The following is a 24,637-nucleotide window of genomic DNA, read 5'->3' on the forward strand; positions in this document are numbered from 1 at the left end:
AGTGTCTCTTGCAGAGATCCACCTTTGCTCATATAGGAAGTGTGCTGGGCCCTTGGGTTCTGGAAAATGGCCTTATTCTATTTGGCCTCAGGCGAGCAAGCTTTCATCCCCTCTCCTTTGCCTGTGATGTCTAGATGGTAATCAAGTCATCCAAGCCAGCTGAATCCTGCCAGCCAGTCTGTTTTCCTTCCTATGTTTTGTTCCTTAATTAAGAATTCAGGTATCCGCATGCAGGGTGCTTCTAGATTACCCAACAGCACCATCTACGTGGTTGAACCTGGATACCTGGGTGAGTTGGGTCATCGTGGGTCCCCCTGGATGTTGTTTATTTATAGGAGTTAAAAAATACAAGTAAAGGGAACGGCTCCCTAGAAAGTGCTTCAGTCTGGCCAGCTCTGCCAGTCCTTGTCTGGCTGCTCCCTAGTCCTTCCCCCACTGATGCACAGACAAGCAGAGGGTAGGCCAAGGTCAGGGTAGGTGACTGGCTCAACAGAGACAGAAATATTTCGGTCGAGTCAGTAGGGCTTTGTCCCTTCTTGGGTTTTATTCCAAGGCTCTGTCCAGACCCGACTGTGGCTGTGGCCATTTGGAGGTCGGGGGCCCCAGTGGGCAGCGCAGTTACAAAGGAGCCCCTAAAGCAGTGTGGCACTTGGTAAAAGTCTCAGTGGGGAGGAAGGGGAGGTGTTTGGGGGAGGAAGGGAGGAATCTGCAGTTATGGAGGACCTATAGGGGCAGAGCCGGGGCCCAGGGGCTGCCGTAACTGACCGCAGCTTGGCAGATGTCCGCAACACGTGTCACCCCTGGTCACAGTGACGGTGCTTCCTTTGTGTTTCCTCGGAGTTGACTCCTTGTTGAGCGTACTGAACTGGTTCAGGCCAGGCAGCACTTGACTGACACGCGGCAACCCCTTGGGTCCTCTTGTTAGCCGCCACGTGAGCTTGCTGCTTGGTGCGGACCCCAGCTGACCGTGCAGTGACACCTGGCAGGGGAGCCCTGTGTGTCTCAGGGACTTCATTTATTCAGAAAGATTTTCTTGGTACCTTCCCTCTGTCTGGCCTCTGCTGGGCATGGGGGCTCTGGAGGGAGGAAGCTTAGGTCCTTGCGCAGGAGAGACCAGTGTGAACAGATGGTGACAGGACAGGGGTCCAGAGCCAGTAGATGTGAGTGCAGAGGAAAGGCCTCTGGGAGATGATGTTCGAGGCAGGTGTTTCAGAGTGGCTCCTTCCGAGGCAGGTCAGCCTGGCCGAAGTAACAGCTCGGGCGCAGGTGTGGTGAGAAAACGCGTGGCGTCTTGGGGGTCAGCCAGCAGCTGGTGTGGCCCCATGTGGGAACACGGCCGGAGGCCTGGGAGGGAGGGCTGCTCACCCGGGTAGAATGCTCAGTGCCAGGCCTCAGAGGAAAACCCCGTGGATTCAGAGCATTACTTACTGGGGATTCAGTGGGTAGAAGTCCTGCGGATTAACAGCATAGACTCACAGTGGATTCAGAGGTAGACTCACTTTGGATTTGGATCATAGACTCACTGCGGGCTCAGAGTGTAGACCTCCTGTGGATTCAGTGTAGACTTGTGGAGTCACAGTGTAGACCTCCTGTGGATTCAGTGTAGACTCACTGCGGATTCACAGTGTAGACCTCCTGTGGGTTCAGTGTAGACTCACTGTGGGTTCAGAGTGTAGACCTCCTGTGGATTCAGATGTAGACTCCCTGCGGATTCACAGTGTAGACCTACTGTGGATTCAGTGTAGACTCACTGTGGATTCAGAGTATAGACCTACTGTGGATTCAGTGTAGACTCACTGCGGGTTCAGAGTGCAGACCTACTGTGGATTCAGTGTAGACTCGCTGCGGGTTCAGAGTGTAGACCTGTGGATTCAGATGTAGACTCACTGTGGGTTCAGAGTGTAGACCTACTGTGGACTCAGATGTAGGCTCCCTGCGGATTCACAGTGTAGACCTACTGTGGATTCAGTGTAGACTCACTGTGGGTTCAGAGTGTAGACCTACTGTGGATTCAGTGTAGACTCACTGCAGGTTCACAGTGTAGACCTCCTGTGGATTTGGTGTAGACTCGCTGCGGGTTCAGAGTGTAGACCTACTATGGACTCAGATGTAGACTCCCTGTGGGTTCAGAGTACAGATGTACTGTGGATTCAGTGTAGACTCGCTGCAGGTTCAGAGTGTAGATGTACTGTGGATTCAGATGTAGGCTCCCTGCGGATTCACAGTGTAGACCTCCTGTGGATTCAGTGTAGACTCACTGTGGGTTCAGAGTGTAGACCTCCTGTGGATTCAGTGTAGACTCACTGCAGGTTCAGAGTGTTGACCTACTGTGGATTCAGTGTAGACTCCCTGCAGATCACAGTGTAGACCTCCTGTGGATTTGGTGTAGACTCACTGTGGGTTCAGAGTGTAGACCTACTATGGATTCAGATGTAGACTCCCTGCGGGTTCAGAGTACAGACGTACTGTGGATTCAGTGTAGACTCGCTGCGGGTTCAGAGCGTAGACCTACTGTGGATTCAGATGTAGACTCCCTGCGGATTCACAGTGTAGACCTACTGTGGATTCAGTGTAGACTCGCTGCGAGTTCAGAGTGTAGACCTACTGTGGATTCAGATGTAAACTCCCTGTGGATTCACAGTGTAGACCTACTGTGGATTCAGTGTAGACCATCCGTGGACCATCCGATCAAGTGTGAGTGAGCCCTTGAGCAGCCAGTGAGGGATGTGCTCAGGTTGGTCCTGGGCATCTGAGAGATCACCTCAGGTTCTGAGGGCTCAGGTTGGTGGTGGGCGTCAGATCTCACCATGATCAGCAGCTGTTCTTTCTCCTCGGAGGAGAGCAGGTTGTGAACGGCTGCGGGGCCCTGGGGCTGATGGTGCCTGGTACCATCCTCTTCCTCAGCTGCACGCCCCTGTGGTCCGGGTGGTCAGGCTTTGTTGCTTGCCTGTTTTGTAGGGTTCGCCGTCCAGCCTGGTGACAGGTGGGTGCTGGAGACTGGCCGCCTGTATGAAATTACCATTGAAGTGCTTGACAAGTCCGGCAACAAGGTCTACCTGTCTGACGTGAGTGCCTGCCTCGGGGCCCGGCGGGGTGTGGGATGCGTCTCCCAGAGCAGCGCCCAAAGCAGCAGGGCCCCCACGCGGGCAAGCTGAGTCTGGTGATTCCTGGTGGTGCTGCCGGGTCCATGGGAGACAGCACTGTGGGATCCCGGGGGCTTCTCAGGACGTTGTGAGCCTGGGAGTCTGCACCCCTGGCCCTCTCCCTGTAGGGCTGGAGCGGGGAGAGGAAGCCACAGGCAGCACAGTCCAAGGAGGCGGTGACGGGAAGCAAGCGTTGTCTGCCTTCCTGCTCCCTTGTCATTAGCCTGAGACTTACCTCACTCTGCTGAGGATGCATCTTTTCCTGCAGGGCCAGGAATACCTATAACTCTGTCTGGAAGTCCCAGGTGACCAAGGCCAACATCCGTTAGCTTTCTGGCTCTAGAAAGGAACGGCAGACATAGGTGGGGGGAGAGGAGTCTTGGCACGTTTTGTTCCTTCAGGAGAGGTTTCCAGGATCCTCATTTGGACCATCTGGGACCTTCCTGGCGGCTTCTGAGGTTTGAGAAGGAGGCAAGGTTCCCCCTTAGGCAGCTTTGCAGGTTATTGCTTTCTTTGTGTTACTGAACAAGGACCCTGACGATCCCCCTTTTTGGGGGGTGAGGGGGGGTCAGGCTCTCGTGGATAGTCACGACCTTTTTTGTGGTTTGGTGTTTAGTGGTTTCTTTGCTGGGACCTCAGGGTCTGAGAAAGCTGACATGGGCTTGAGCACCACCGGGTGATCGCAGCAGGAGCGCTGGGTCCCCGGGCCCTGCGGGGAGGGTGGCCTGGGAGGGCTCAAAGGCCAGAGTGGTCAGAGCTCAGTTCTGGGGCCTCGCCCAGCTCGTCTGCTGGTTTTGAGGCCCCTGGGCCTCAGGCGGCCCCATGGCCTGACCTTGCTCCTTTCCTGCATTCTGACTTCCGGACTCGTCCCAGAAGCGCCTCTCTCACCCATCCTGCCCCCCTTCCAGAATCTCCGCATCGACACCGTGTTACCTCCTGAGTTCTTTGAGGTGCTCGCTTCTTCCCAGAATGGCTCGTACCATCACGTCAGGGCGACAAAGAAGGGCCAGACGGCTATCGAGGCAGCCCTCACCTCCGTGGTGGACCAGGCAAGTTGGCACCTCCCTCCGTGTTCACCCCCCGTGCCCTCCCAGGCCGGACATGAGCCCTGGAAGGCCGGGGACCCCCGGCTCAGCCTGGTGTGCTGCTCTCATGGGTACCGTGAGGGTCGCCTCCGTCTGGGCTCTCGAGGGCTGTCTGGTGGTGGGGCTTGGGGCTTTCCCTGTCCCCCGTCCCCATACTGGGTGCCCCTCTTCCCCTGCCCTTTGCCAGCCCCTGTGAAGGTGAGTCTGCCCTTCTGGGATTGGGGCAGAAACCCTGTTGGGGAAACCACGCTGGGCCCGTGTGTCTAGCTGTGCTGCAGCCAGGAGCCAGGAGCATCCCTTTGGCCATTTTGGCTGCTTGGGTCCTTCCAGGTCCTTTCATTTAAAAGGCCGGTCAGTTTTAGGTGTGAGCAGGTTTTTACTGATTGGGAAATTGGCATGGGTGACGGGTGATCTCTTCCTACCCTGCACAAACCTGCCCCGGACCTGGAGGAGGCAGCTAGAGGCAGCAGAGAGAACAGCCTGGGGGTTAGACAACGATTCCTACCAGTCTTACTTCAGCTCTGGGGGTTTTGGGCAAGTTGCTTTCATGCCCCATGCCTCAGTTTTCCTGCCTGTAAAGTGGGATAACCACATCGTCCCACCTGGGGTGCCGTGAAGATGAAGTCAGGCAGCATTTACTTGAGTGGCTGTTACAGAGCCGTGGAAAGCTGTCTCCATGGAGACAGAGGAGGCTGGAGGGTATCCGGCATCATCCTTCCTGCTCCCCGACAATCACAAAATCTCCTTGTGACCTGATCTCTGGGGAGGGGTGGGGGTCTGCTTGGGTGCAAAAACTTCTGATGACCTGATTGTCATGGTGACATGCAGCTCCCTTACCCCCTTGTAGGATGGAGGGGTCCACACATTGCGGGTACCTGTGTGGAACCAGCAGGAGGTAGAAATTCACGTCCCCATCACCCTCTATCCGAGCATCTTGACGTTTCCGTGGCAACCAAAGACGGGCGCCTATCAGTACACAATAAAGGTAACTGTGACACCCCACATCTGGGTTCGCTCCTTTGGGGGTTTCCACGGGATTAGGGCTTTTTGTCTATTCTGTGTCTTTTACTGTTACCTTCTAGTGGTCGGAGAGAATTTAAAATCGGGGACTTTTTATGCTTTTTCTACTTTCTGGGGTGTCCGTCACAGCATCATATTTTGGCAATCAGAAAAAACAAAAACCCAGATCAACAGACAAGGAAGCACAATAAAGAAAGCCTCGAGGGCACATTCAACTTCAGCATTTGTTTTTGTTAAAAAATAAAATAATACTGATAAAAAAAAGGTTGTTTTCCAAAAGCAGTGTAAATATCCTAGGAGAAGAATTTGAAATTCAAGGCGAGAACATCTCTAACTGTCACCTATCAAGTGTTCTCGGTCTTTGATATGCACGCGCCCACCTGGCCTCAGTCAGCGGGCACTGACCGACTCCCATGGGGGCTCGAGCCCCGGTGGCCAGCACTGTCCCTGCTGTCTCCCTGGCCGTGACGACTGTCACCGGCACCTGCTGCCTGTTCACTCAGGTGTGTCCCCGTCCAGGGCTTGGGGTGCTGGCCCCCGATGTGGGGAGCCACTGGACTGCCTGTACTTCAAGGGAGATGGCTAGCAGCGGGGGGGCTGTGTGCCGGGAGGGAGCCTGTGCCTGGTCGGGGAAGCAGCTTCCTGGACCTTGCCGTGTGGCCCAGGGTCCTCCCACTTGGGTCTGGGGGTGCCGCCAGGTCTGGGGCCAGTGTCACGGGCGTGTGCGTGTGTGTGTGTCGGCCACAAGGCCCCCACAGTATGAGGACCGGAAATGAGACCCGGTAGAGAGAGCGAGGTGGGGAGGCGGCCTCCAGCCGGGGGTCGGCTGGTGCTGCAGGTGGTGAGAGGCTGCTGACCGTGAGAGTCAGAGAGTGAGCGTGAGTGTGCGGCAGGAAGAGACGGACGGAGGGAGAGAGAGAGCGCGCGGGCAGGCAGGCGGGCTGATGCACTGGTTTTCCTCCCCAGGCCCACGGCGGGAGTGGGAACTTCAGCTGGTCTTCGTCAAGCCACATGGTGGCCATGGTCACCGTCAAGGGCGTCATGACCACAGGCAGTAACACTGGACTCAGTGTGATCCAGGCACATGACGTGCAGAACCCGCTCCACTTTGGGGAGATGAAGGTGAGACCTCGGGGGCCCCCGGACAGCTTGGGGGCGGGGTTGGGGGTGGGGAGAGGCACAGGACAGAGGTCTCCAGCCCCCCTCCTCACATCCAGCCTTCAGGCTTATTCAGAAGCACTTCGGCCCTCAGTCTTGGACTGGGTTTTGGTGGCCGGCAGGGGGATGGGGGTCAGGCCCCAGCCCCGCCCTTGAGGAGCTCAGGTCACAGCAGGGGGATGGGTGTGACGTCCCCTGCCAGGCAGGGGATGAGACCAGAAGGGGCAGGGTCAGCATAGTGAGAGTTTCTGGAAGGAAGACCAGGGAACACAGAAGACATGAGGTAACCAAGGGGTCATTCTAGAAAAGTCCTCAGACCTGAAAGGAATGAAATCTCCAAGTCAGAAGTGCTGCTGAGCGTTGGCAAATTCATGGTCAAAGGGAGGCCCCAGACTCCGTGAGACCTGGCTCTGACTCATTTCCTTCTCTGTACTGGAGCCCTGCACCTGGCTGTTGACCCCAGGTGGTGCAGGACCAACTCACGTGGCGAAGGCCGTGGGTGGTGGGTATGAGTCACTGCCATCCACCTTGGCCTTCTGACTTCCTGACCCTGACCCCGACCTCCACCTACCTCTATGAGTTCACTTAGGCAGAAGTCAAATCTCCTTACACAGCGTGTCCAGTCTCAACCTGCTCGTATATTATTTGGGACGTGGATGGACAGGTTGTCCTGGTCTTTATATCTGGATCCACATAGACACACACACACACACACACACACACACACACACACACACTCCTAAGGATCGATCTCATTCTCACGTAAAAAGGGTCGTAACCGAGACCCTTTAGCTACAGCATGATTGTCACATTATGGATGAACTGTGACCACTGTCCTCCTCCCCCTGAGTTTCCTTAATCTCAGTACACGTGCCACCTTTCATCCAGTTGCTCAGCAGCCTGGGGACGGTTCCTCGAGAGACTGTGTAATGGCCCCAGAGGCCAGGCTGCCCGGCTCAGACCCACCGTCCAGGTTTTCTCAAGTAGAGGTGGCTAATAAAATCTTAACAAAGAGCCCGAGAGCACTGAATGAATTAGCAGTGTTTTTAGAACAGAACCTGGAGTGTGACAAGTTTTGTTCTATAGAACTGTCATCTGTGGGTGATGATGCCTCTCTCACCCTGTATTGTGGCCTTCTTTATATTCCTCCAGCAAGCTGAGCTGGTACGTGGCTCAGGACCTTTGCACCGACTGTCTCTGCTTCCCGGAATGTTTTCCCCCTACACTTCTGTCTGGCTGCGTCTGACATGGCTCTCAGGTCTGAGCTCCTGGGTCACCTTATCAGAGCGACCTTCCCTGACAGCTCTGTCCCCCAATTCAGTGCACACACCTGTCCTCCCAGCTCAGTCTTCCCACTGACGTGTCCTCAGTGCCCAGTGCACGGCAGCTCTTAGGAAACACTAGCACAGACCCTTCCTCTCCCGCGGAGCCCGATGACCTCAGTCCACGCTGCTGTCCCGCAGGTGTACGTGATCGAGCCCAGCAGCATGGAGTTCGCGCCGTGCCAGGTGGAGGCACGCGTGGGCCAGACCTTGGAGCTGCCGCTGAGGATCAACGGCCTCATTCCTGGTGGGGCCGACGAGGTGGTCACCCTAAGCGACTGCTCCCATTTCGACTTGGCGATCGAGGTGGAGAACCAGGGCGTGTTCCAGCCACTCCCAGGTGAGCCAGCACTGATGAGTGGGCACCAGACAGAATGCCTAAGTTCTCAACAGGGGCTGCCCCTGATTGCCCACTGGAGGGCTTGAGACAGCGGTGGGGGGGGGGGGTCATAGCCTGAGGAATGACACGTGTCCCCTTGTCCACCATCAGCAGTGGTCTGGTCCGGCTCCTGCCCATCGTGTGACCCACCCTGTCATTGGGCTTTGGGAGCCCTCAGTTGCCACATCTCTAAAATGGGTGTCATCTTAAATAGAATCGCATGTCCTCGTGCCCTTTGCAGTGCCTGGATTTGCAGTAGGTACTCGGGATACCTGTCGGTAGGGACTTTGGCTGGTGACAGAATCCTGACACCTTGGTGGCATGAAGCATGTCCACCCCCTCAATGCACATTGACCTTTCCTCTTTGGCTTGCCCCGCGGGGCTTCGGTGGTGATGTCGGTGGTAATGGTGGCGGTGGTAGTCAGTTTAAAGAACGTCAACCCCACCAGGTGCAGAGTAAGCACTCAGCGTGTTTGTGTGACTCATCAGACTTCGTGGGAGGGCGGGCTGTGGTTGGCCTACGTGTCAGATGAAGAGACAGGGAGCTGCTCTTCACTAGCTAGCTGCTCAAGGTCACATAAGGGCACAGGTGAGGGTGGGATACAGACCTGGGTGTGTCTGACACTGACCGTGGAGCCATCATCCCCTGAGAGGTGGAGACGGGGCAGCGAGGGGATTCCTGTGGATGAAGAAAGCCAAGGACTGACAATCCAGTGAGGGAGGAAGGTTCGGGGAGGGGTTGGAAGTAACAGGTGGGCAGGGCCTCGGTGGTCAGCCGCCCGGGATAAAGACCTCCGCGTGAGGGAGAAAGAGGCCCGCTGAGGCAGGAGAGGAGCTGCCCCCCCTGCGCTGCCCCCGACGTGTGTCCGGGAGGGGAGCCTGCAGGCCGCAGCCCAGGCACCGGCTTGGCACCCAGGAGGTCCTGGGAATGGGGGACAAGTTTGGGATTCACAGCTATGGGTCTGAGCGTCACTTCTTCCTCACATTGGCTGTGTGATGGTGGACAAGTTGCCCGCTCCTCACTAGCTGTGAGGGTTACGAACGAATGTCCCTCAGCCCAGTGCAAGAAGCGTGTTTCAAGGAGATTGGTTCTGAAGGTGGCAGCCGAGACCAAAACCCGTGGCGTCAAAATTTCCCTCAGAAAGCTCCTGGAATGTCCCTTGGTGTAGAGTACGTGTGGCTTGGTGAAGCCTCGCGTATAGGGTCCAGGCTATATGAGAAATACATACCTTCTAACCTGGAGCCTAGCCTAGCCACAGAGATGCAGGTGTCCAGAGGACCTGTGGGGCCGGTGACCAGGTGGGGCCAGCGGGTTGAGTGACATCTGTCTGGGGCCCAGGAGGCTCATGGAACAGGTGCTTGGGGGCAGATGTATCCCCACGCTAGGCTTCCTTCTCTGTCTGTCTGTCTCAGCTGAGATTGCCTGGTTGAGAGGACACATGATGGGTCCCTCAGTGGCTGCAGCCCCAGGCCCCAAGACCCCTCTTGGTGAGTTTGGGGCTCCACTTTCTTCCTGCTGGAGTTGGCAGCTGGGGTCCCATTTCCTCCTTGTCCTCATCGCTGAAGCCCCCTTGGAAGCTGTTTGGCCGTGGGCACCATTGCAAGCCTTTGATGGAGCCCCAGGGCTCCGGGCTTGGCGGGGTGCTGCGACACCTGGGCTCCTGCTCCGCCCTGGCCCTTGCTCTGCTCCCAGCCTCGGCTGGTTTTCAGCAGCCTGTTCGCTGAGCACCTAGTAAGTGCTGTGCTCTGGGGGTTCCTGGTGAACACGAGACGCGTGGTGTCTCCTTCATGGCCCACCAACAACCAAGACAGGTGGTTCCACAGGCATTTACCGTACCTGGGACGGAGTGGGCCAGCGGGCGAGCACAGGGACCATGAGTTCTGTCCCACCCCTGGGCGTGCACTCGGCAGGAAAACCTGAACATATTCCTTGGCAGAAACGTGCAGAAGTTGGGTGCCTAAGCCAGTTTGGGGATGTCTGGGAAGGCTGCTTAAATGAAGTGAGAGCTGAACCTGAAGGATGAGAGGGGGAAAATTGGGAGAAGAGTGTTCTGAGAAGCAGGAAGAGTAGGTCAGGAGCCAGAGACCGCAGAGGGAGTGACACGTTCCAAGTTCGGCCCCAGGTCAGGGCAGAGGTCGTGGGACGGGAGAGCCTGGCACTCGGGGAGTGCTGAGTCTCTACACCAGGCAGGCTGGGGCAGGGGGCAGAGGGCATCACGCTCAGGCCGCCCCGCCCCCACTCCCCAGCACCCACTTCCCAGCTCTGCAGAGGACCCGGCGTCCTATCTCATATTCAGGGCCGAGTCCAGGAGAGCATTCGCCCAGCCTCTCTGAACCCGACCGGAAGCCAGCAGGGTCCACCCTCAGACCTAGCATTGCCCTATTCGCTGTGTGTGATTGTGGACACAGGCCCACTGGGCAGAGCTGCAGTTTTCCGGGGCTCATGGGCTCTGCCCGTGGACTCTATAGCCCACCCTTCCTGGCGGTGCGGGGACTTCTGCCCTGGCCACAGTGGTGGCCATTGACACAACAGCGTGCTCTGTTCCATGATCGCCCCAACCTAGAAACATCGCCAGTCCTCCTCAGCTGGTGAATGGATGAGCAGACTGACTGTTGGACACCCTCGCAGCACAGTATTCTGCAATAAAAAGGAACCGGCTTACTGATCATGGGACGGCATAGATGAATTTCAAAAACATGATGCGTGACAGCCGCCAGACCCAAATAATGCGCTTCATTGACGTGCAGTGGGGGGCACACCGATCTCCATGGAGAGAGATGGAAAGTACAGCAGTGGCTGCCGGGGACTGGAGAGGGGAGGGTGCCACTGGCCATGGGTGCAGGTTTCGTTTTGGGAGATGAGATGTTCTAGAATTAGTGGTGGTAGTTGCCCAACTCTGTGAACGTGTTAAAAAAACCACTGAATTGTGTGTGCACTCGAAATGGGTGATTCTGGGGGGCCTGGGTGGCTCAGTCGGTTAAGCGTCAGACTTCGGCCTGGGTCATGATCTCGTGGTTCATCAGTTCGAGCCCCGCACCGGGCTCTGTGCTGACAGCTCGGAGGCTGGAGCCTGCTGCGGGTTCTGTGTCTCCTTCTCTCTCTCTGCCCCACTCCTGCTCACACTCTCTCTCTCTCTCTCTCTCAAAAATAAACAAACATTAAAAAAAAGCTAAAAAAAAATAAATGGGTGATTCTGTGACATGTGAGTTATAGTTCAATAAAATTATTATTTAATAAAACCCCCAAACCCTTAAACCATGATGCTTGCTTCCAGGGAAAGGGGTGAGCGGGGATTGCCTGAGAAGGAGCAGGAGGGAACCGTGGGGATAGGTCGTGCCCCGCATCTTGGTAGAGGTTAGGGCTTCACAGGTAGACGCGTCTGTCAGAACTCATGGCATGGTCCACTTAAGATCTGTACTGTTTCACTATGTGTAAATTTGACCTTCGGGAAAGAGAACCATGAAGAAAAACCGGACTGTGGATAATTATATGTATGCTAAAGCGTTTGGAATGAAGTGTACTGATGCCTGCAACTTACTTTTAAATGCATAAAAAAAGTAAGATCAGTGGGTAGATGGGTAGGGGGATGGATGGATATGCGGTAGGAGAAAGATAGCAAAATATTCATTGTAGAATTTAGGGGATGGGTATGTGGGGTTTCACAGAATTTTTTTCTAAATGTTTGGAAACAAAACAATAAAATACCGTTACACTCCCACTAGAATGCCTTTTTTAAAAATTGTGGAAAACGCCAAGTATTGGCAGGGATGCTGTGCAGCAACTAGGAACAGTATAGTTTGATGTAACCATTTTAGGGAACATATCTGGCAACGATGATGATATACAAACATACCCATGCTCCTGAGGAATAAGGACTAGGGGTGAAGATACCGGACTCTTAGGGATACGCCCAGCAGAAATGCCGAAATGCGTCCACCCCAGAAAACACGCATACGTGTTCACAGCAGCACCCTGCTTCAAAGCCCCACTCTGCAAACAACCCAGATGTTTGCAGTAGCATGGGGAAATCGGTCGCTATGTATTCATACAGTGAAGTCATATTTACAAATGCGGATAAAAGATGTACATTATGCAAAGTGTAAGGAGAGCTCTCACCACCAGTTGTTGAGCTTAAGAGGATAGACGCACAGGAGTTTATGCTCGGTGACTCCCTTCATGTAAAATATAGAAGCCAGCAAAATTAAGCTGTTAGAAGTCAGGTGACAGTGGTTTTCCTCTGGGGAGGGCTAGTGACCAGAAAGATCTATGGGATCTATGGGATCTATGAGATTCAGGGATACAGGTCATAGTGTTTCTCTAGATACAGGGTGTGTTCAGTTGGTGGGGGAAAAAATATCATTATGAATGGTATGCTTATGATAAGTGTATTTTGGTATGGGAATTATACTTCAGATTTTTTTAAAATTTTTTTAATGTTTATTTATTATTTTTGAGACAGAGAGACAGAGTGCGAGTGGGGGAGGGACAGAGAGAGAGGGAGACACAGAATCCGAAGCAGGCTCCAGGCCCTGAGCTGTCAGCACAGAGCCTGATGCGGAGCTCGAACCCACGAACCGTGAGATCATGACCTGAGCCGAAGTCGGACGCTTAACCGACTGAGCCACCCAGGCGCCCCGGTTCAGATTTTTCAGTTAAAAAAGTTAGATTGTGTATCAAGCCCAGGATGAAGGAGGGGCTGTCAGCCTGTCATGTTTTTCTTGGCAAAGGCAAGTTCACAGGGATCGTTTGGTTCTCTTCTTACAGGGAGGCTGCAGCCAGGGTCTGAGCACTGCAGCGGGGTCAAGGTGAGAGCGGAGGCCCAGGGCTACACCACGCTCCTCGTGAGCTACAAATATGGCCACATCCACCTGAGTGCCCGGATCACCATCGCTGCCTACCTGCCCCTCAAGGTGAGCCCACCTCTTCCCCTTGATGCGAATAATTCAGTTGCTCTGGCAAATTTGTATTAAAACCCGATTGGTGGGGCACCTGCGTGGCTCAGTCGGTTGAGTGTCTGACTCTGGCTCAGGTCATGATCTCACTGTTCGTGAGTTTGAGTCCTGCGTCGGGCTCTGTGCTGACAGCTCGGAGCCTGGAGCCTGCTTCCGATTCTGTCTCTCTCTGCCCCTCCCCTGCTCACACTCTGTTTCTCTCTCTCTGAAATATACAATGGAACATAAAAAAAAACTTTTTTTAAACGCTGATTGGTCAGAATAGCTTTTGGAATAGCTCCCGCTCCCTATCGTCATCAAACTGAAATCAGGAAGTGTGTAGAAAGAGCAGGGCCTCCCTGATGGCAGAAGGTGATCGTTGACATCTGTGGGGATGAAATGCTGTCTGCAGAGGATTCTGGTGCCTGCCTGACATCAGGTACCCAGCTGGTGTGTGAGTCCCCCTTCATCTCTCTGTGGCGAGAGGCCTTCAGAGCTCAGAACTCACTGCCTCGGCTTTGACACTGACTGCTGAGTTTGAATCCAGGTCTGACACCAACTCGGTGGCATTGACTAGTTTAATTTTCTGGGCCTCTGTTTCCCTGCCTGTAAAATGGGGCTAATACAGCACCTAAATCATAGGGTTATGGTGTGGATTAGCGGGGCTAGTGAATGAGAGGGGCTTAGAACAGTGCCTGGGAGGTAGTGAGTGCTCAGTAAGGGTTAGTTTAAAATACAGATGAAAGAGAACCAGACCTTCCTCCAAGGGTAGATGGGAAGGCTTCACGCAGGCCCCGCCGCAGGAAGTGGACCGAATGCAAAGCCTGCCTCTCACACAGGAGGCCCAGAGAGGGTGAGTCAGCTCCTCCTTCAGGGGGCAAAAGGGTTGTCCCGGGGGGCCTCCCAGGGGCCTCCCGGGCTGGGACAGTCAGGGCTTACATTTCCCTGACCCCCAGCTCCAGCCTGCAGGACAGTTCTGGTCCCCTTGGTTTTCGGCAACATGTTTTCTTCCCCCATGTTTCTCTCACCCATTAGAAGCAGGGTCCGTGAGATTAGAGCCTTTCACCTCTGAAACCCTAGCCTGGAGCATGGTGTTTGATACAGAGAGATAACCACCAACAGGTTTTTTTTCTCCTTTTTTTTTTTCAATTGAGGTATAATTGACATATAACATTATATTAGTTTCAGGTGTATGACATAATGATTCAATATTTGTGTATATTGTGAAATGATCGCCGCAGTAAGTCTGGTTAATATCCAGCACCGAAGGTACACATCTTTTTCTTGTGGTGACAACTTTTGAGATCTACTCTTAGCAACTTTCAAATATACAATACGGTATTATTAACTGCAGGCTTCATGCTGTGCATTACATCCCCGTGAGTTATTTATTTTATAACTGGAAGTTTCTACCTTTTGACTCCCTTCACCCATTTCCTGCCCCACACCCCTCCGCAGCAACCACCAATCTATTCTCTGTATCTGTGACTTCTTTCTTTTTTTTTTTTTAGATTACACATATCAGTGAGATCATACGGTGCTTGTCTTATTCTGTCTGACTTAATTCACTTAGCATAATGCCCTCAAGGTCCATCCACGGTGTTGCAAATAGGAGATTTCCTTCTTTTTTATGGTTAAATAATATTCCTCTGTGTGTGTGTGTGTGTGTGTGTGTGTGTGTGTGTGTGTGTATCATCTTTATTCATGCATCAATGGACACTTAAGTTATTTCCGTATCTTGGCTATGGTAAATAATGCTATAATGAACACAGGAGTGCAAATATCTTTTTGAGTTAGTGTTTTCCTTTCCTGTGGTTAAATACCCAGAAGTGGGTATTATTTGAGAAGGGTTGTTTTGTTTAGAATGAATGAGTGGGCAAATGTGTCCAGGCTTACCAGCCAGGACTGGAGCCAGGTCTCCTGACCGCCCCCCCCCCGCCCCCGCCACCAAAATTTATATGAATACCTACTACACCAGTCCCGGCTCTACACCTTAGGGATACAACAGAGCAAAAAACACACAGAAATCCCTGCCCTCACGAACTGACATTCTAGCAGAGACAGAGGTGGAGACAGTAATAAGCCAATGCATACCATGGAAAAAGGAAGGAAGGAGAGGGTGATAGGGAAGGTAGAAGAAGGGAGGGTGGCAATGTAAAATTAGGAAGTCAGGATCCCCTCACTGATCAGGAAGCACTGAGGGCTCAGAGAACAGGTTTCAAGAGGATCGACCTCCCTGAGATGGCGTCAGTCACTTTTGAGGAACCCCTGCTGGAGCCTTCCATGAGGTGCGGTTTCCCTAGGACCCTGAGGAGAGATTCTTCAGGGCTCTTCCGGGGTGCTTGCTTTATGACCAGACATCCCGATTATCTGGGGTGTGTGGCTGAAGCATCAGAGGGCACCGACTGAGCTCACTGTCCTGAGGTGGGATTAAGGGTGAAGATAATGTAGACGTGTCCCCAGTCAAGGCTTCCTGACTAGACAAGCTGTAGGAGAAAGATATGACTTTCTTTTTTTTATCTTTCTTCTGTCTTGATAACAGTTAAGATCAGGTTTATTTACATGTAACAAAACCTAAAACAGTGTCTTAGCCAAAAGAGAGTTTATTTCTCTTTCACGTGAGAGGTCTTGCCTGGGGCTAGTGTGACAGTTCCATAGTATCGGGGACCTAGGTTTCTTCTGTCTTTCCTCATTCTAGTATGTGGCTTTCATCCCCCAAGTTTGTCTCACAGTCTAAAATAGCTGCTGGAGCTCCAGCTATCACATCTGTATCCCACATAGCTAAAAGAGGAAAGAGCTTTCCTTTCAGCTAAGTTAGCTTCTTGTAGTAGCCTTGTCAGGAGTTTAAAAGAACAGTTTCTACCTGCATCTCACTGGCCAGAACTAAATCCATTGGCCATACCTAGCTTCAACAGAGACCGGGAAATATTTTAGCTAGATAGTTTTCTACCCTAACAAAATGAGGGTTCTTTTCTTTAAGGAAGAGGGGAGCATAGAAACTAGGAAAGCAACTATCAGTGACTGTTTGCTTGTCCATCCGTCAATTTACCCTGCAGATTGTCCCTGGGCACTTTGTTGGTACAGTCCAGGCTGGGGAGACAGAGATCCCAGGTGAAGTCCCATACTGTGCCCTGGGTGGCCACTGGTCTGTGGGGGAGGCACATGAGCATGACAGAGATAAGGAGGAGTCCCGAGGGGGACAGGTCACCAGTGAACACAGAAGGAGAAGACGGGCATGGAGGCAGGAAGCTTGGCTGCTGAGGGCACTGGAAATAGTATATCTCGGGTGAGATAAGAGGCTGGGAAGTCTCCCTGGGTCAGATCAAGGAGGGTTTTGAATGCTGGGCTAGGGGCTAGATATTTATTCTGTTCTCACCCAGCAGTGGGCAGCTGGTGAAGGTCAGGGGAGGCAGCTGGTGAAGGTCAGGGGAGGACAAAATCAGGTCCACACATAAGATGGGCACCGCTCAGCTCTGGCCCCCACCCCCGGCTTACATGTACCTTCCTCCGTCTGTTTGGACTATGGAGGCCTTGTGCTTGCTGGCTACCTAATTCCCTCCGCGGTCCGCACCCCAAGTACTCTTCAGCTTTTGTCTGCTGCAGGGATCTGGAGACCCTTGACCCCTGTGCAGGTTACTCTCTGGGAGCCCCCAGTGCCCAGGTGTGAGGACCCCCCCGGCTCCCCGTTCCCACGATGGAGCCGTTCAGTACGGCTGAACACGATGACCCTGGAGCTGCTGGGATAGCCGGGGGAAGTGGGGCCTTCACTTCCAACCACCCCGCCCCTCTCCTGCTGTCTTTTGGTCCTAGACCAAGCGTGAGTATCCTGTGAAGGGGCGTGTGCGTTCCATCTGCTAGAAATGTAAACCGTCCGCGCTAAGGGCCTCTGGATGTTTAGACTCACCCTCTTGTTCTGCAAATCAGGAGACCGAGGCCCGGAGTAGACGTCTGGTCTGACGTGCACAGGCCCTCTCCTCTCTGGCTTTGCCCCTTCAAGTATCTGTGCTCTGACATCCACTGAGGAGCCCTTATGATTTATGAGCGTCCTTCGTTAGCAGTGGTGATTATTAACCTTTCTCCCTGGCACAGAATTCTCTGGCCCGTTTATGCCTGAATGCGAGGAGAATTACACGCGAAGGTGGTAATTCATAGTTTGGCAGCTGTTAATTATAGGACGTGTGGTGCCTTTACACAGTCTTTCCCTTTGGGCTGGTGGTGGGAAAAAAAAATCCTTTAGCAGGGTTTACAGTGACCTGCTTTGCCCACAGTGAAGTTTTGCTGGTTGTAGCATCGACACACGGGGAAGAACAGGGGATCTGCAGTCGGAACAGACTGGATACACTTGGACACGTTGCTTCACTTTGCTGGGATTCATGTTTTCCATAGTTGATATTATCAAATATCAAATGGCACAGGCCATTTTTTTTTTTTTAATGTTCACTTATGTTTGAACATTATGCGAGTGGGAGAGGGGCAGAGACCGCACAGAGGATCCGAAGCAGGCTCTGAGCTGTCAGTGCAGAGCCTGATGCAGGGCTCAAACTCATGAACCGAGAGAGCACAACCTGAGCTGAAGTCTGACACTCAAATGACTGAGCCACCCAGGTGCCCTAGCTCAGGTCCTTTATTGAGCCCGTGTTGCTGGACATGTATTTGGGGCTTTCATTCACATTCCCTTGAATCTCTTTTTTAAAAAATTTATTTACTTATTTTGAGACAGAGAGGGAAAGCGAGAATCCCAAGCAGGCTCTGCACTGTCAGCACAGAGCACGATGTGGGTCTCCAACTCACACACCATGAGATCATGACCTGAGCCAAAGTCAAGATCAGAGGCTTAACCGACTGAGCCACCCAGGCACCCCCTGCCCCCAACTCCTTGAATCTCTGTGGTAATCCCACGAGGTGCAAGTTCTTGTTATACCCATTTTACAGAATGCAGAGACTGAGCCTCCTAGAGGTTAACCTGCTTGCGGTCACACAGCTAGCCAGTAACAACTTCATTCTAGTTGTGGCGACAGAAACAAATGACTACATACAAAGTGATGGCAGGTAGTAATAAGGGCAGTTGAGCGGGAAAGGAGGTAGCAGGTGACAAGAGGTTCTGCCTTACGGGATCAGAGAAGGCCTCTTGGAGGAGGTGATGTTTGAGCAAAGAGGCCTGAGTGGAGTAGGAGGGCCAGGGAGGAAAAGTCAAAGGCCCTGGTCATGCTTGGCCATTCACATGCAGAAAAAGGGCTATCTTGATGGTTTCAAAATCTGGGCATGCAACAAGGCAGAGTCTGCGGGTGGGGGCGCCCCGGGGTTTTTGAAATTGTCTGCGTCTACACACGTGCATATGTGTGCAGGGAGGGATTCCTGGAGGGTTGATAACCAATAGCAAATTCAGAAAAATACTGGAAAAAAAAAAGTTAAAAGGACAGAATTCTCATTGACAAGTGATTCCCTTTCTTTGCTAAGGGTTTAATATAAGTCCCCGTAGGCCTCAGCAGATCGTCACCCTGTGCCCCTTGAGGGCGTGTGCATCTTAAAGCTGTCACTCCGGTGACTCCCCTCCGTAGCGAGGTGGCAACTGGCTGGGGCACTGCTCTGGGTCCAGGACTACGGGTGACAGCCAGGTGGTTGGCTGAATCTGTGAGGACGTCAGGTTCTTGGCAGTTGAGGAATTACACAGCCGCCGTGGGGGTGAGGGCATGGAGGGAGCTAGGTGAAGGGTCAGGGGGCCCTGAGGGGTGGGTCCGTCACCCCAGTCCTGGCAGGTGACTACAGAAATAGACTAACACCCTACAGTGAGTGGAGTTCACACATGCGGGGCCAAAATGGAAGGGGCTGGCTCTGTCTGAGCGCTGGGATGCTTTGGTTCAGCCCAGGCTTTATGACATCCCAGCAATACATCCTGGTCTCTACCCGCAGAGGGGTGGGAGACTGGATGTTCTGCCTCAAGCAGCACCAACACTCAGGGCTCCGAGGATTCTTGGAGAGGAGAGCTTGGGAGAGCCAGACGTGGACATAGCTGTCAAGTACTCTACGTTCTAGGCATTAAACTAAGGACTCCCTCGATCTGTGTTAGCGGTAGCCTCCATACTCCCAGCATGCTGGCCATTCTGAACCAGAAGCGGCCCCTGCCCAGTGGACTCCGGGCTAATGCAGACACGGCACCTGTGTGCATCTGTGCCGTGCCCACAGCAGACATAGCTGATGGATCCTGGCGCCCTTTACTGCCTGGTGCTGATTCCACCTTAGGAACCGGCTCCGTGGACCCCCACCCTCGCCAGCTGTTGAAAGGCAGTCAGAGGAACAGGTGTTTGTAACTCTTGTTCTAAAAGACGTTGGGAATCATGAGAGGTTAAGGTATCATTTAGGCCAAGAGTAGGGGACAGGCACACACTTAGTCACTGCAGCTTTGTAATGACCCATCTGTCAGACACATTGGTCTGTTTCCAGGTGTCAGTTTTAGGGTTTGGTTTTTGTTTTTACTATTATGTATATGTAAGTTATATAGTTCCAGAGTTAAAGCTATATCAGAAAGATACTTAGGGGTGCCTGGTGGCCCAGTTAAGCATCCAATTCTTGGTTTCAGCTTGGGTCGTGGTCTCATGGTTCCTGAATTTGAGCCCTGCGTCGAGCTCTGAGCTGACAGTGCAGAGGCTGCTTCAGATTCTCTCTCCCCCTCTCTCTCTGCCCTTCTCTCAAAATAAGTAAATAAAACTTAAAAAAAAAAAGAGAGATACTTAGAAATCTCACCTCCGTTCCTTTTTGGGGGAGTCAAGAGTCACATGTAGACTTTTGACGTGCTGGGTGGGTCAGCACCCCTAACCCCTGCGTAGTTCAAAGGTCAAGTCTCTATACAAATATCAAATTGTTATGCTGTACATCTGAAACCAATGCTATGTTATGTCAATTATATCTCAATAAAAAGTTAAGTAAAAAAGTGAGTAACTGAATAAATTCTTTAAAAAGAGTGCACATTTCCCTGCATACTCACCAGCACAGTGTGTGCTCAAACTTTTAGATTCTTGCTAATCATGTGGCTACGAAATAGTATCACGGGGTTGCCTAGGTGGCTCAGTTGGTTGAGCATCTGACTTTGGCTCAGGTCATGATCTCATGGTTCATGGGTTCAAGCCCCACATCGGGCTCTGTGCTGACAGCTCAGAGCCTGGAGCCTGCTTCGGATTCTGTATCTCCCTCTCTCTCTGACCCATCCTCTGCTCATGTTCTGTCTCTCTCTCTCTCTCTCAAAAAATAAATACACATAAAAAAAAAAAAAAAGAATCTAGGGGCAGGGCGCCTGGGTGGCTCAGTTGGTTAAGCATCAGACTTCAGCTCAGGTTATGATCTCACAGTTTGTGAGTTGGAGGCCCACATCGGGCTCTGTGCTAACAGCTCAGAGCCTGGAGCCTGCTTCGGATTCTGTGTCTCCCTCTCTCTCTGCCCCTCCCTGCTCATGTTCTGTCTGTCTCTCTCAAAAATAAATAAACATTAAAAAAAAAAAAAAGAAATAGTACCACAGAGTCGTTGTAATTTCCCCTGTCTTTTTTAAAAAAATATTCTTGTTTTCTCTACGTTTTTCATTTCTCATACAGTTTGATTGCTGTGGTTATAGAAGAAAGCAGGCCCTACCTTTAATGAGCCCTTAGGCTGATCAGGGAGGTAGGTCCCCAGACCAATCATTTCCTTGCAGTATGCTGACACGAGGCAAAACAGGGACCAGAGAATGAGCTGTCTGCCCTGGCAGGCTGGGAGTCATGGGGTGAGGGAGGAAGTGGGGGCTTCTTGGAGAAAGGAGTAGGTAAGGGGACAGGGTCAGTGGGGTGGCTTCTGTGAGGGCTAGTCTAAAGGTGGGACTAGGAGAGATGAGGCGAGGGCTACCCTGGAAGAGCCCGAATCCTGGGCTAACTAAGCCTTTCTTCTGAGGACAACAGGTGCTATAGAATGGTTTAGTGCAGAAGTGACGGGGTCAGATCTGTGCTTTCAGAAGGGACATCTGGAAGTTCTTGGAGGGTAGAGTGGGGTCCAACAGGGAAGCCCGCTGGTAAGTAAGTAGTTGGGGCAACCTCAGCGAGACCCTCTGGAGCAGAGCAGGTAAGCCCCAGCAGGGAGCCAGGGAGCAAGGCTGCAGGACCCCTCAAAGAGACCCCAGCTGTGTCTGTGGAGGGAGGTGTCCTTGGGTAGAGCAAACCACGTCTTCCTGGCAGAGCTGGCCCTCTCCCTGATGTTGGATGGGAATGGCACCCTTTCTTATAGACTCTAAGCTCTGCCCTTGTCTGTGCAGGGAGGCCCTGGGACCCCAGCACAAAGATTGTGAAAGCAGATGAGGGCTTTTATAAAAAAAAAAAAAAAATATTTTATTTTAAAGCTTATTTATTTTTGAGAGAGAGAGAGAAAGCACGTGCTCAAGTGGGGAAGGGGCAGATAGAGAGGGAGACACAGAATCCCAAGCAGGCCCCAGGATCTGAGCTGTTAGCACACAGCCTGATGTGGGGCTCAAACCCACGAACCACGAGTTCATGACCTGAGCTGAATTCGGACGCTTAACCGACTAAGCCACCCAGGCGCTCCTAAAAAATTATTTTACTTTGTCCTTATTTGTTGAGTACTTTTAGGACTTAACGTTCACTCTTTCCTTCAGCAAATAATGATTGAGCACCGACTATGGGCCAGGCACTGTTGTTCTAAGTGCTGGGGACAAAACAGGCAAAAAAGTCTTGCCCCCTCCCCTTCCCCCCAGAGCTTATCCGTACGTTGTAGAAAGTGTGGGAGAGTCTGCGGAGGAAAAAGGAAACAAACCGCCAGCAAGGACAGGCTGCCTGCGTTTCCCTCCGTCTTCTGGTGTGTTTCTTTGTAGGATGGCTTTATGCTTTTTAAAGCCACGTGGCTGTGATCAAACTGGAGTCAGTTTCGTATCCGGCTCTTTGTAAATGCTGCCTCGGGGACCCGTGGAACCTCCCATTGTGTGGATGTACCACGTTTATTTACCCGGCCCCGCACTGTGGATTTCAGATTGTTGCCCATGATTTGCTATTGTAGGTAATAGTGTGACGAACGTCTCTTTGTGCGTGAATCTGTTTCTGTCCTTCCTGTTCTGTTTAGGTTAGATTCCAGGTGAGGAGTTCCTGGGTTCCAGGGCAAGTGCTGGGGGTATTTTCAAGGCTTTTACTGATTATTTTACAGAAGAGGCAAGTCTGTTTAGCCCTCCCCTCAGCGGCATATCAGAGAATGAGGAAACAGTTCTTCCCAGAGCCTTCCTATGCCTTTGGATCTTGACAACAGTCCTGGTAGTGTTGCTGATGAGCAGACTGAGTTCCAGAGAGGACTTGGGGCTTGCCTGACCTCTGCAGGGGCGAGTCAGCAGCAGGGCGAGGCCTCGCCTGCACAGGCCTCCCAGAGGAATACTGCCTCTCCTTTCCCCCTCACCCCCCCGCCCCCCACAGGCTGTTGACCCCTCCTCCGTCGCCTTGGTGACCTTTGGCTCCTCAAAGGAGATGCTGTTCGAAGGAGGTCCCAGACCCTGGGTCCTCGAGCCTTCCAAATTCTTCCGGAACATCACCTCTGAGGACACAGACAGCATCAGTCTGGCTCTCTTTGGGCCCTCTACCTCCCGGAATTACCAGCAACACTGGATCCTCGTGACCTGCCAGGCCTTGGGCGAGCAGGTAAGAACATGGCTGTCCCTAGACCCACCTTGCCCAGAGGGAGAGGGGTGCAGAGTCGTGTTGCCTGAGTACCCTGCTGTGCTCACAGCACCATTTCACAGACAGGCAAACTGAGGATCAGTGAGGTGGAATGACTGAGTAGACACAGGCAGGTTGGTCTGGGGGCAGCAGCTGGGACCCTCCTGACACATGGCGGCTTTGCTAGAGCCAGTCAGTCTCAGCTCCCTCTCCACTAGTGGGGGGACCTCTTGTCTCTCTGGACTGCATCGTTTCCTGCCACCATATCAGAGGATGGGACGAGATCGGGGGTCACAGTCAGAGGCCTCTGGGGTTCAGGCGGATATAAACGAGTGAGGCCTCAGCCCAGATTTGGCAGATTGTTTTTGGTGTTTCAGGATAAGCCAGGAATCCCAGTAGCTTTTCTTCTTTTTTTTTTTTCTGTGAAATCTCTTGATTTTTGTTTTTCACAACGCTGAATGAAAACCGAAAAAATTAGGAGACTGGGTGGACCAAACACAACACAACTGTGGCCGAACTCTCGTGGGGCTAGAGCCACACCAGAGCCCCTGTGTGAAGGACTGGGCTGGACGGGGTGGCAGCTTACCCATCCAGTCCCTGTGCCTGGCCCTCCGGAGGCTCAGGGCTGCCCGCCAATTTGCTTCTAGCAGGGATGTAGCCCTCCATTCACAGGGTGCCCCGGAGCCGGGAAACAGAAAGAGGGTGGGAGGCCAGCGTGACCCAAGAAAGAAGGAGAGGGGCGCCTGGGTGGCTCAGTCGGTTGAGCATCCAACTCTTGATTTTGGCTCAGGTCACGATCCCAGGTTCGTGGGTCAAGCCCCATGTCAGGCTCTGCACGGATCATGGAGCCTGCTTAGATTCTCTTTCTCCCTCTGCCCCTCTCCCCCCACTCTTGTGTCCTCTCTCTCTAAAATAAAATTTAAAAAACATTAAAAAAAAAAAAAAGAAAGAGAACACATGTCTTCAGGGAAGTGGAGAATCCCCTTGCATGTGTAATAGTGTCAGCTGGTGTTAAAACACACATGCACCCTCCCCCCCCAAGGTACCCTTTCATAAGGGTACCCCAAACTTGCCACACGGAGACTCCCTTGGTGTGAGCAGAAAAGATGCACAGTGAAAGACCCTGATTCCCGCTGGCTTTGTCTTTTTTAACTAATAGGTAAAAGAAATGCAAATAATACCATGAGGATAAACCCAGTCCAGAACTAAGCTAGAGAGCTTTCTTCTCCCTGACTCGGCTTGCTCATCCATGTCCCCCCCTGGGCTATAGGGGTTGGGCCTCTGAACAGAGGCGCCTCCGGGACCCTTCCACTCCCATGTGCCTCAGTTCCTTGGGACGTCGGGGTGGAGGCCGAGAGCCTGCAGGGCAGCATGGAAACCGCCCTCCGTCCTGTCTTGGGATCAGGAAGGCTGAGGGGCTCTGGGGCGGACCACGTGTCCTAAAGAAAGTGCGTGTCATTGCAGGGGCCTGGGGCACTCTCTGGGGATGGACCGTTAGCTGCGGTCATAAAACCCGGGCCTGGGCTTGATTTCTGATGCCCCAGCTCTCAAAGCAGACTCAAGCTTCCCTCTTTTCTGGCGCCTTTAATTTTGGCCTCTGCAGTGGCCAGCCGAGCTTCTCTCAAGAAGGAAGTGTGCAGGCCGAGGCCCCCCACAGCCCTTCTCCCGTCCGGCTGCCATGCAGGCCTCTGTCCATTGGCACATGCCCTCCCACACCTGCGCCTTGCTGTGATGAATCCTCCAAAGTCAGTGTGGGCTCCTCCTTTAGAAAACCTACAGGCTTGTGAATTCGCTCAGTCAACTATGAGGTGTTCGCAGGGTCCTGCGCAGCTGCAAGGCGTCACCGATCTGCCTCCTCCCTGGCTCACGGAGCAGGCGGCGTTCGGCCGGCATTCGTAGAGGGCATCAGAGCCCCTGCGGGAAGGCC

The 24,637-nt window shown here is 52.9% G+C and overlaps 1 protein-coding gene across 4 annotated transcripts in view; it reads left to right on the forward strand.

The window, feature by feature from the left end:
* NUP210 (nucleoporin 210) overlaps window positions 1–24,637 on the forward strand; it is a 112,637-nt gene that overhangs the window by 36,492 nt on the left and 51,508 nt on the right. For all 4 annotated transcript variants that reach the window (XR_007146632.1, XM_047831570.1, XM_047831571.1 and 1 more), the window contains exons 8-15: window positions 221–289; window positions 2,959–3,065; window positions 4,052–4,192; window positions 5,076–5,213; window positions 6,215–6,370; window positions 7,870–8,068; window positions 12,873–13,018; window positions 22,471–22,692. Coding sequence is in view for 3 of the 4 variants with exons in the window: in XM_047831570.1 (XP_047687526.1) it covers window positions 221–289; window positions 2,959–3,065; window positions 4,052–4,192; window positions 5,076–5,213; window positions 6,215–6,370; window positions 7,870–8,068; window positions 12,873–13,018; window positions 22,471–22,692 (1,178 nt within the window). In the remaining variant the exon portion in view is untranslated. The remainder of the gene's footprint in view (window positions 1–220; window positions 290–2,958; window positions 3,066–4,051; window positions 4,193–5,075; window positions 5,214–6,214; window positions 6,371–7,869; window positions 8,069–12,872; window positions 13,019–22,470; window positions 22,693–24,637) is intronic.

Source organism: Prionailurus viverrinus, chromosome A2 (genome assembly GCF_022837055.1).
Source record: "Prionailurus viverrinus isolate Anna chromosome A2, UM_Priviv_1.0, whole genome shotgun sequence".
Taxonomy (NCBI): Eukaryota; Metazoa; Chordata; class Mammalia; order Carnivora; family Felidae; genus Prionailurus; species Prionailurus viverrinus.